The following is a 12,540-nucleotide window of genomic DNA, read 5'->3' as shown; positions in this document are numbered from 1 at the left end:
TCTTTCAAAAGGGACATAAAAAAAATGGTTACTCACCTTCTCGTAACTGTTGCTCTTCGAGATGTGTTGTTCATGTCCATTCCAAGCAGGTGTGTGCGCGCCGAGAGGAGGAAGGCATCCGCGAGTGAATTGCATGCTCTACGCAAAAGTCCCATAGCGCGAGGGCTTCCTGGCACAGGGGAGAGGAATGTGCACCCCTCTGTTTGTTGATATAGAGGGACGGGGCCTGGTGGGGCAGTAGGGAGGAGAATTGGATAGAATATCCCCTCTCTACCATGCGGCGCACCCAGCGGTCTGATGTGATTCAGGACCAAGCACGGTAGAAAGGGGATAGACGGGACAAGAAGGTAAGGTTGGTAGGATCCAAGGTCCTGACTGGAGATCGTCCTTGACCGCACCATCAAATTTGGGGTCTAGGCCCCAACGGAGGCCTTGGCTGACCCAAAGACTGTCCAGCAGACGGATATTGCCTCCTCCTGCCACTCCTACTCCTCCTGTGTGGAGCCTGTGGGCGGTTCTGGAGCTGATACGACAGCGGGGCTGGCTGTGGCCTAAATTGTCTACGCTGAGTGGCCGGAGTGTGCAGGCCGAGCGAGCGTAAAGTGGCCCTTGAGTCCTTTAGGCTATGGAGCCGCTTGTCCGTTTTCTCAGAAAATAACATGGGTCCCTCAAAGGGAAGGTCCTGGATGGTCTGTTGGACCTCGTGGGGAAGGCCGCCGCATCACCACTCCAGTGGCCAGTGTGCGGGAGGCTGCATCCGCCGCGTCCAGGGCTGCTTGGAGGGATGCTCATGAGATCAGCTTCCCCTCCTCCACCGGAGCGGAGAATTCTGTTCGCGATTCCTGGGGAAGGAGTTCAGCGAACTTGGATAAGGTCGAGCATGTGCTGTGTCCATACCGGCTCACTATAGTCTGTTGGTTGGCTATGCGCAGTTGCAGGCCCCCCGTTGAGTAGACCTTCCTACCAAAGAGGTCTCGTTTCTTGGCCTCTTGGTTCTTTGGGGCAGACCCCTGGAACCCCTGACGTTCCCTTTGGTTGGCCGCATCGACGACCAGAGAGTCCGGGGGAGGGTGGGCATATAGATGCTTATGCCCCTCGGAGGGTACAAAGTAACGTCTCTCCTTCCTTTTGGCCGTAGGGAAGTGTCTACTACCGTCTTGATTAACGGTAAAGCGACCCTAGATGGGCCCAAGGGAGCTAGGATGTCCACTACCGGGTCCACATCCATCTCAACCTCCTCAGCCTGAATAGCCAGGCTCTGGGCAGGTCGTCTGAGCAGTTGCTGAAGCTCCTGGTTGTCCTCCAGAGCCGGTGCCATTGAAGTCCCCACAACCGCTTCATCCGGCGAGGAAGAGGAGGAAGTCGCCGGCAGACGACCTTCCTCGCTACCCTCAGCTCCTGCAGGGTCCCGCAGCACACGGTACTCGGGTTGCGTGGCTGGTGCAGATGGAGGGGGCGGCACCACGACTGGTACCGGGGTCGACGCCGAACGACGAGCCATGCTGGGCGGTGCCTGTGGCGTCGAAGACATGGCCCCCATCGGTGCCGGTGTCTGAGGAGGCGGTGCCAGGTCCTGTTGAATAGGTGGCACACCCCTCAGGGACGGCGATGCCACTGGTAGAGGCAATTGCGCTGGAGCTACCGACGTCGTGGAGATCAACGCGGACCTGGAGCGTGCACCGTGCACCTGCCCCTGGGTCTAATGATAAGCCCAGGGAGTCCAGAAAGGCCACTGGGAAGGCAGCTGCCAATGCTGCTGCCACGGTGCCGGGTAAGGTTGCTGACTTCTCTGTGAAGCTGACCTCCTGCTCCTTGATCTGCTGGAGCAATAGGATTCCCCCTCCAACTCCGAGGTCTCCGAGTATGAAGACCAAGGGGGGGCAGTACCCATCGTTACCAGTAAGCGGTGCCACGAGGCCAGGGAACGGGGAGGCACTTCCCTCTGTGCCGGAACCACGCGAGGCGGGGACTGTGGCGCCATCATGGCCGGCTTGCCACTTGATTGGATCGGGGGTCAGGCAGTTACTGACGGCTCTTCCTTTCTGCATGGGGAGGCCAGCACCAGCAGGCTCATCAGATCTGAAGCTGCCTCGAATGCCTCCGGCGTCGATGGGAGGCGTACGTCCTCATGATGGTCCGGGGACTGGGACTGGTCCAGACTTGACTGGACCCCAACAGGGACAGGAGTCAGCGCGACCTTTCGGAGGAGGCGCCAGTGGCGCGGCTTTTCCCACCACACTTGTGGACACCGCCGGCCTTTTAAGGTCCTGATGGGGTGACTGGCCCCTCACCGGCCTCTTCTTTTTCGCGGGCATCGGGGATGGTGAGCAGTGCCGCATGGAGGCCGACTTCCTACATCCTGAGTCTCTCCGGCGCTGGGGTCTGGAGTCCTTAGACTGGGCCTCCCCTCTTACTAGCGGTGCCAGAGCGCTGTGCACCGAGGACAAGGTGCTAGGCGCCGGGTCAGCGGGTTCGGGGTCTGCGTGCGGCCGCAGGGCCGCCTCCGTCAGGAGAACTCTAAGTCTCTGCTATCTTTGAGAGTCCTGGGACGGAACCCCTTGCAGATACGGCATTAATCTCTCTGGTGGCTCTCTCCGAGGCACCTCAAGCAGGAAGAGTGCGGGTCACTCTTCGGCATAAACTTCCTGCAGATCGCACAGAGTTTAAACCCTGGGGACCTGGGCATGCCCCAGGAGGGGACAAGGGTTGAGCTGGGGGGAAACCCCCCAACAGCTGGCTGACTAACTTCCAACTAACACTAACTATAAAACTATGAGAATCAGAACTATATACACGAACTGAGACACTGGTAGGCTTGCTGCGGGAGCGCAGCAAAGTTCCAGCCAGCCGTTACTGACGGTAAGAAGGAACTGAGGGGGTGGAGGGTTGGCAGGCTCCTATATTGGACGCCATGGAGGAGCCACTCCAGGGAGCGCCCAGGCTGACCCTACGGACTCTGCTAAGGGAAAATCTTCCGGCTGGCGTGCACGCAGTGCGCACACACCTGCTTGGAATGGACATGAACAATCACTCGAAGAAGAACCCAGTAGTTTGCTGTATTTCATTTCAGTAAGGTAATGGTTTCAGGGAATGGCACCCCTGCAATTAGTGATACATAAATAAAAACACAGTTCCTATTTACGCAAATCAGAATGTAAGAGCCTGAATAATTATTGCACAGCTATACAGTAATATATACATATACATGTGCACAAATATATTCAGCAACCATGACTATGAATATCCAAGTTTTTTCTCTGTTTGGCTACTATACCTCATCTGCATTGACTGGCTCCTGTGGCATGGTTTTTAAGCTGGCTAACAGCAATAAAGATGGCTGCAGTTTCTCACTTACTTTGGCTGAAGCAGAGAACTCCAAAATGCATGTATAAGAAAAACACTGAACAGGACTAACTGCTGTAAAGAGTTTAAAAACCCTTTGGATAACTTGTCTGCTTACCCACTCCTAATCCCTCTTTTCCCCAGGACAGCTCTCTTATTTGTGTTTGCGTTGCAGTTTTTAATATAAAGTCCTCAACTTTCAGTTGAGGAGTTTAGGAGGTAATACTATATCAAGGGCTGAACAAATAGGAAGCCCAATTAAATTATTATAATGGCAGCTATACACATTAGCAATATACATTATTTTTACTGTTGTGACAGGCTTTTAACTGTATGGTTCTGACTTTTATATTGCTTGCAAGAACCAAGAAAATTCATTTCATTTGTGCATCACCATTCTGTATTATTTTAGTGAAAAAAGTTCATGATTTTCAGAAAATTTAGCAGTCTTATGAATCTAATAAACCTATGAACAAGGGCACATATATTTTTGCAGGTTATAATCATATAAGAATTGGGCTGGCTTAGTGTCTCTGTACTCATGGGTCTGCTCCGATAGATGAAACCCAGAATTTGATTTTCGGGTTCTATCTGTTGCTCTGAGAGCCAGTAGGAGCTTTCAGCTTACTTTGTGATAAGAGAGGCCTTACATTAATAGGGTTTTCTGTAAAACAGTGTAAAAGTAGCACTGTTGAGCTCCAAAGTAAGTGTCAATACAGCCCTCCATGGTTAGAAAGTTATGGTTATACTGGTGTGGGAAGCAAACAAGGAGAGATATATAGGAGATCCTTCAGTCCCACAGCTACATAGGAGGACTGCACCCTTTTCAGGCAGGGGAGAGGAACATACTTGGGTACGGTAGTCAATTCAAGTTTGGCTACAACCCAACAGAAAGAATGAGAAGTATAGACATTGCAAGAGTCTGAAAAACCTTGCAAAGTCCATGAAGTACAAAGCAGGAATCTAACAGCTAACAGACAACACTAAAAATTATTCTTAAATGGGGAAAATACTTGAGCAAAAAGTTAAATCAACTTACTGTATTAAATCTTTCCAGGAAACGGTCATCTCCAAGCAAGACATAGGCTTTTAATAAATATTCATAATACGAGTCTATTCCTGCTCCAACTCCACTATCTAGAAATAGCACAAGATACAAAAGTACTGTATTTTTAAATTTAAATAGTTTCATGGATAAAAGTTTTCAACTGCTAATTTTCAATTTCATTTCAATGGCTATTGTTTGAATGAAAGAAAAGAGGGGATGTTCAGGACAACTGACGGTGCAAATAAAGGAGCAGGTAGATTAATGAAGGGCTGCACTGAGTGGTGTGCAGTATTTTCCTACCTTTTTGAAAACGTGTTCTAGTACATTTGAACATAAGAGTATGCTCAGGCATGCTATTAAGTCAAGTGTTTAATTTCCTTGTAGAAAAATATTTTTATTGGCCTGAATACACAATTACACTCTTATTTGTACTTTACTGTGCACTTAAAGTAGATTATTTGAAAATTTAGCACTAAAATCTCTCAGCATCCAGGGAATTAGGGAATGTTTTCCTTGAAACAAAAACTGATTTCTCAGGCAAGATATTCTTGCAGAGAAAGACCAGGCTTCATTATACCTGGTTTCTTCAGATCTGAAAGTCCACTTGCCTTCCTGATGGTATTTTAAAATAATTTAAACTCCCAAGAGCTGCATGTGATCACGGGTCTTAGAGTCAAAGTCACATACCTTTGCGGACCCAGTCTCCAGTATGTATATTAATGGTAACTCCCACTAAATTACTGTTGCGTTGTCTTTTTTCCCAAAGAAAATCAAGTGCCTTCCGTGCATATTCCTGCAACCAACAAAAAATATTTTAATTTAAGTGTAATTACAGAGCAATCAATGCAGGAGGCAAGGAAAAGCATCAGGTGCTGGTATACCAGCTTTTGGGGTTTTTGTCCACTAAAATAATGGAGCTATGAAGTAGAATATATTATATAGAGAGATTCATATTTAGACTGAATTTCCTAAAGGTAGAACTACGAAGCTCAATAATGCACTGAATTCTCTTGAAAAGCAGCACTTATTCCATTTAACTAGTCATTTTGTTGCTAATTAAAAGGATTTGTATTCTATCTGTAACGGTCACCTACACACTATATAGCTTTGGGCAAGTCACTTAACTTGTCTGTGCCTCTGTTTCCAACCGACAAAATAGGTATAAAGACCCTTTTTGTTTATAACCATTAAAAAATCCTTCAAAAATTAAAAACAAAAAACAAAAACCTTATATAATATTTGAAGACCCTCTAATGAAATGGTGCAACAACTAATTTCTTCTAATCCAATGGGATATAGTCAGATTGCCTTCTAAATTATGCCTACCCCATCCCCACTGCCACACACATCTTTTCAGATGTTCCTAGGTGGCACGGTAGCTCTATCCAATAGTTAGGCTAAATATGTGCATTAGCCCCCTGTAAATACACAAAGGGAGGCATGAACTGGGGTGACAACCTAGCCAAAAAAGGATACAGACAACCAGCCAGGCATGCTAGGTTTTAAGGGTGAGACAATCAAATGTACTCAGTGTTGGCCTAACTGGTCTCATTGACTTTAATGAGAATAGAGTTAGGCCAACACTGAGTGCTTTTTAAAAATCCAACCCCATCTCTCTCAGAGGATTTCTATCTTTAACATTACAAACAGAAGACAATACAGCTATGTATACAGCACTTTTCATACAGACTACTGTGAATCTGAGTTGGTTGCTCACTTGGCTGAAACAGGGCACTGCTGACTTAGAGTCTCTTGGATGGTGACTCCCTTCTACAAAACAACAGGAGAGAGTGGCAGACAGCAGTGAGAGTCAGAGGGCTGTTGAAAATATGCAAAAAGTCTCTGATTCTAAAGGCTTTAAACCAAATGCTTGGGCAGTTTATATTAGATCGTTTGTATTGCAATATGTTACATAAAGGGAATAGATCGGTATTAAAAGGGAGTAAACCATGAATAATTTAAGATGTGTTGAGATACAATAATCTAAACAGAAAGCTAGCCGTGTACTCCAGGAATTAACTCTGAAATATTTGGTTAATCAAATTAAGAATGGAAAATCTCTTACAGCTGAACCCAGAATAAATCTTGGTTGAGCCTGTTTAATTTGTTTACACACTACATCAAAGAGAGAATCTGTCTCAGATCTCTAGTCCAGCACTCGGATTTGACAAAGCCCTATCAGTATGTGTCAGATATTTTTGACTTTCCAATGGGAATAGTTACTTAGGCACTTTTGAAAATTCTCACATCTTTAGTGAATAAATTGCAGTCACCACACTTATACTGCTGTAAAGTTACAAGCCTTATTTAAAGAAGTTAGAGCCCTTAGTTTTACTATTTCACTTTAATATCTTTTTTGCTTTTCAATGAAGCAGAACAAGAGAATGCATTTCAAAAACAGTTCCACTCTTAAAAGTGGCAGTGTGAAACTAGCACCTTGTTATTCCACTTAACTGTGTATTCAGAATTGTATCTGCATTTTTACTGCTTTTTACTCCGGTTAGCCTTGCACAGCCAGTACAGTTAAGAGAAACTAGATTATATTTCCCCTTATGAAGTAAAAAAAAAAAAAAAAACTGTGTTGCATGGCAATCAGTACACCTGTACAAACCCAGTGAAGAGAATGGGGGTTGCACACGTCACTAGGGCATAACTTGGAGACCACAGATGTCACTGAGGGCCTAATCTGGTCCGCAGAATTTTTTAGCAATGAAGGTATGTAGGAAGGAATGAACCAAGCTCAAGAGTCAGGGCCCTATTTAAGTATACTGGGCTGTCAGTCAAAGCACACCTGGGGGGGGGGGAGGGAAGAGTAGAACATAAACTAAACTAATTTGCCTTGAAATCATAAAACATGAAAGTTAACTATGCTATTCTCAGAGTGAATTTTCAGAACAGAAATGCACTTTAAATACCATGTGCCTCAATTCTCTTCTTCAATGTTAGTCAAACAAATCAATAGAACCTTTCTATCCAAGCACCTTGGAGAGAGTCTATTAACCTGACTCTTCAATAGATTAAGTTTACTTAGTTTTGTATTGATATTACTACTTGTACTGTAAATCACCTTCTAGAACTTTTTGAATAAAAAATTTAAAATAGTACTTAATTAGATATGCCATATTAGTGTTTTTCTGAAAACACAACTTATCCTTGTGCACAGTAAAGCTAAAAGATGCAAAATCCATTACCAGCCACAAATACAACTAATCCGAAATTCTTTCACTCTTTACCCATGGATTTGAATTAGAATTACAATAATGTAACAGCACGCAGTTCAAAATCTAACCCCAATAAATAAAAGACTATAGAAAGCAAACCTCAAATATTGATGTTCCTGTGAATCGGCTTAGAGCAGCAAACTCAAGTATCAAGGTACCTGCACAAGCTGTACAGGTATCAGTCTCTGTTCCTGTTCGAGCTTCTGGACTTCTTAAACCAAATTTTAAATTAACCTAAAAGAAAGTAGAGATTGTATCTTTTATTAGCTGCAAATATATATACGTCAATGATGGGAAAGATATAAGAACTTAGATACTGTACTTTATCTGTTCTTATTAAAAAACCAACTTAATCTAGTCTCAGCTGACACTACAACCACTCTTAACTCTACGGCCACAAAAAGGTATGTTGGGTAAAATTTTCAGAAGTGCCTATGTCACTTAGAAGTAGAGCTGCATGGAAACTGTTTCTCATCCTACAAAAAAAAAAAAAAAAAAAAAAATTCAAGATTTCAAAAAATTTTCTTGTTCTGCATCAGGTCAAAACAGAGACCTTTCAAAATTATTTGTAAAAAATGAGAGAGAATCCAATATATTCAACAACCCAGTGGTAATGGCTACTCGAACCTGAGTGTTCCACATCCTAGGTAAGTCCCTGCTCTGTCTGATATATTATAATTAACCAATAAGCTAAGAGTGTGCCATGCTTTAGCTTCATGTAATGAAAAGTTACAAATATAAAGAAAAATTCCAAATTATACCCCAACAATAACCTTTGCAAAACAAAAAAAAACTGGAGACTTTTTTTTTTTTTTTTTTAAAATAGGCAAACTGAAAGTTAGGTGAATTTTGAGTTGAACCCAAAGGTGCGTGCTGAACAATCCCAATTAACCAGGCTGTAGAAGGCACATCAGTAAATTTGAAGTAACTCTGAAACACTATTGTTGTTCCAGATTATTTAGTCATGCCTAGAGGTGCAAGATACTAGTAGACAGTGGTTTCATGAGATTTCTGCCATCTCTAATGAGTCAGAATGATGCACTTTGGGTCATTGTCAGCAAACCTGGAAAAGCAACAAGCTTAGACAGCCCAAAACAAAATTTAAGAAATTAGTTAGCACCAGTCACAAAAATATTAATTGATCTGCATTATTAGATGTATGGAAAATATAAGTATCTGTGATAACTGTTTACACCCAAAACGGACACTAATAAAAAAGGGCTTATAAAAAAGTTTAAATGAATTCTGTGCCAAATGCCTCCACAGCCTAGTTAGCAAGGACATTCAGCCTGTTTTTAACTCACAACTGAACTATTTTCTGATCCTAGATACAAAGAAAATTAATGCATAATCTGTCACAAATAAGGTTCTCTCCCTTTCTACTACATAACTTCCTGAAATATTAAAGTCTTGCCTATCGTGTGGGATGATCTGGATTATAAAACACTTACTCTTGGATAAGGGAGACCACTAGTAGTGTTAAAAGCAGGTAAAAGTTTGTAGCCCAGTTGTTTTGCCATGTGGAGAAGTTCACCACTGTACCACTGCATGTATTCACCTTTTTCTTTCAGCATAATTGCCACAGAGTGCCCACCTAAAAGACCTCTAAACACAAGAAAAGATATTCACATGTATTTCACGTCAGTAGGTCACAGTAGTGCAATAATTTCTATCATTCTATTATATCATGACAAGCACTGTATAAACAATTGTGATGTGTGTTTCAGAAGTGTGAGCACATACAATTCCAATTGAAATCAATGGAAGCTGTGGTGCACCTCTGGGGAAAAAAACCAAGCACTTAATGACTAGGGTGAATTTTTTTTTGCTGTAAGTAACAGACTTAAGGAGTGATGAGGAGATCATTAACAATAAATTGTTCCCTATAGCATTTCACTGAATATATATAAAAACACATTGAAGTAGTAGATTATTGAAGAGAACTAAATGATTAATCCTGCACATGGATGGGGTAGAGGTCAGTATCTTAAAGGTTATCATGAGCTAAATGAAGTGATGATGTTTATATAAGCCACTAGTAATCAAATATGATTATCATTTACTTCTATGTGAAAACTTTCTGAAACAATAGTAAAGATATCTGAATTCTCAGCAGGGGTGGCTCTATGTTTTTTGCCGACACAAGCCCCTTCGGAGGCACACGCGGATTCGGCAGCATTTCTGCGGGTGATTTGACAATCCCGCGCCTTCGGCGTGCCCGCCACCGAATTGCCGCAGAAGCCGCGGGACCGGCAGACCTCCCGCAGGCATGCCACCGAAGGCGGCCTGACTGCCACCCTCACAGCGACCGGCAGGCTGCCCCCCGTGGCTTGCCGCCCCAGGCACACGCTTGCTGCGCTGGTGCCTGGAGCTGCCCCTGATTCTGAGAAGCATACTTGTTTAGTATCTATAAACAAGCTTCTTTGAAGGAACCTGTCAGCACCTTGATGATTTTTTTAAAAAAAAATACAAACAGATGTTGTCTGTGTTTTTCATTCTCAAGAGTGATTATCACATTTCAGAATTATCCCTTAGCCACAGACCTAATATACTGCACACTCCTTTTTGACTCAAAACTCAAATAACTAGAACCCATGAGATTGTACAAGTCGAATTTTATAAACTAGAAAAATTTGACATCGTGTATATCGAATGTTTGACAACATAATCTTAGCTTTGAGGCCATGTGTACGCTAGGAAAATGAGCTTTGACACACAGGTTGTCAGCCACTGCTATCCTGGCACTTTTTTCAATTGGTATTGAAAATAGCTCTCCTGCTGGTGTCGACAGCCAACTGAATTTGACATCTATTATATCAGTTCCTTCCTACAACAGAAGTTAAATTCTGTTGATCCAGGGGAACCACCATTCTCAACATCAGCTGAGGTGGAAGGAAATGTTTGACAGGACAGAAGCTTGAGATCACACTTAAGTGCACTGAAAATGAAGAAAACTAGCTACTTACCCAAGGACTCTTATGTTAGTTTCAAACACTGATACAACTATGTCATTATCTAAATTAACATCTTTTATCACATTTTTTACAGCATCTTCAAACTCTTTGGTTTTATTTAACACCTGGAAAACAAAAATAACTTCAGTCATTTTAGGTTCTGATGCTGTAAAACTGATCTACTTCAAAAAGTGCTAGTGTAGTCAGACATTCAAGTACGATATAAAGTTCAACATGTTAAAAAGCAGGAAATATTCAAGATGGCTCAAATTGCTTTTCTGCCTGACCATATCATATTCGGATACATTATGTGAATAGGTATCAGTGTTAGTCTGGTTTGCTATAGTGACATACGTCAATGACAAAGTAGTTTTCAACAGGGAACAATTCACTGAAAATGTGTCTGATTACCCAATTTTGTTCCTTTCTTTCACTATAGTGCATTGTATTCAGTGTTTTCTACTGCCTGCACCCACATATTCTATTCCTCGAAATCTGGAACTGAACTCCACAGTTCAAGCTCATGCCTGCTATAAGGTCTGAAAATAGGACTGTCAAGTGATTTAAAAAATTAATCGTGATTAATCATGCAATTAAAAAAAGTAATAGTTTTTAATCGTGTGATTAATCGCACTGTTAAACAATAATAGAATATCATTTATTTCAATATTTTTGGATGTTTTCTACATTTTGAAATATATTGATTTCAATTACAACATAAAATACAAAGTGTACAGTGCTCACTTTATTTTTTATTACAAGTATTTGCACGGTAAAAAACAAAAGAAATATTTTTGAATTCACCTAGTACAAGAACTGTACTGTACTGTAAATTTTGCCTAAGAAACATAAGAACAGCCATACTCGGTCAGACCAAAGGTCTTTTTTCCTTCAGAACTGATGCTGCAGAGCTACTTGTGGCCACTAGGGGCCATTGGACCCGGCAGAGCCCAATTCACAAATAGAAGACACTGCTGGAGCTGGAGAGCTCCCCGCAGCTGCAGTTCTTGGCATGCCTGAAGGAAGGAGGCATCATGCAGGAAACTCCATACAAGCCTGGGGTGCAGCATCAGGCTGTTTCTCCCTCTGGATCCCTGGGCTCTGGGGTGGGAGCACGGCTGGCCTGTAGGGTGGGGAGGGGGTGTGGGTGTCTGAGCTGGGGAGGCCCCTGCGGCTGGGCTCTGAGTGCGGGTGTCTGGGCTGGGGGGCACCCCGAAGCGGTGCTCTGGGAGGCGAGCGTGGGTGTCTAGGCTGGGAGGCACCTGCAGCTGGGCTCTGGGGGAAAGGGGTGCGGCTATCTGGGCTGGGGGGACCCTGTGGCTGGGCTTTGTGAGGAGGGAGGGGAAGAGAAACAGGAACTGGGGTTTTGTAGGGGTTTCTTTACTCACTCCTCTTTACTCCTGAGGGAATCTTTTTTGTTGTCTGTATTGTTACAGACATAGTTGCTAATAAGTATTTTGAAATGAATTATCAAAATAATTGAAACTGGCATGATTATATTGTGTTATTTTCACAAATAAAATAATCAGAATTGTGCGTAGAATTTTTAATTTTTTGGCATAGAATTCCCCCAGGAGTAAAAGCCCCAGAAGTCAACAGATTAACTTGGGCCTGGTCTACACTAGAAATTTACCCATGAAAGCTTATGCTCCAATACATCTGTTAAAGGTGCCACAGGACTCTCTGTTGCTTTTTACAGATCCAGACTAACACGGCTACCCCTCTGATACTAGAAATTTAGCTCAGTATAACTACGTCACTCAGGGTTGTGAAATATCCACCCCACTGAGCAACAGAGTTAAACTGACCTAACCCTCTGTGTAAACAGCATCTCCCAGGGAGGCAGAGTACCTACACCAGGGGTAGGCAAACTATGGCCCAGGGGCCGCATCTGGCCCTCCAGACATTTTAATCCGGCCCTCGAGCTCCCGCCGGGGAGCGGAGTTGGGGACTTGCCCCACTCTGCATAACTCCT

General features: G+C 43.3%; 1 protein-coding gene across 2 annotated transcripts in view; it reads right to left on the bottom strand.

Moving 5' to 3' along the window:
- EDEM3 (ER degradation enhancing alpha-mannosidase like protein 3) overlaps positions 1–12,540 on the bottom strand; it is a 43,036-nt gene that overhangs the window by 19,176 nt on the left and 11,320 nt on the right. For both annotated transcript variants that reach the window (XM_065409038.1, XM_065409037.1), the window contains exons 5-9: positions 10,578–10,690; positions 9,063–9,216; positions 7,711–7,845; positions 5,078–5,183; positions 4,382–4,479 (exon numbers count right to left, since the gene is read on the bottom strand). In XM_065409038.1, coding sequence (XP_065265110.1) covers positions 4,382–4,479; positions 5,078–5,183; positions 7,711–7,845; positions 9,063–9,216; positions 10,578–10,690 — 606 coding nt within the window. The remainder of the gene's footprint in view (positions 1–4,381; positions 4,480–5,077; positions 5,184–7,710; positions 7,846–9,062; positions 9,217–10,577; positions 10,691–12,540) is intronic.

The sequence above is a fragment of the Emys orbicularis genome, chromosome 8 (genome assembly GCF_028017835.1).
Source record: "Emys orbicularis isolate rEmyOrb1 chromosome 8, rEmyOrb1.hap1, whole genome shotgun sequence".
In the NCBI taxonomy this organism is placed as follows: domain Eukaryota; kingdom Metazoa; phylum Chordata; order Testudines; family Emydidae; genus Emys; species Emys orbicularis.
Note: the sequence above shows the minus strand (reverse complement) of the source record. Positions and strands in the feature narration are given on the sequence as shown.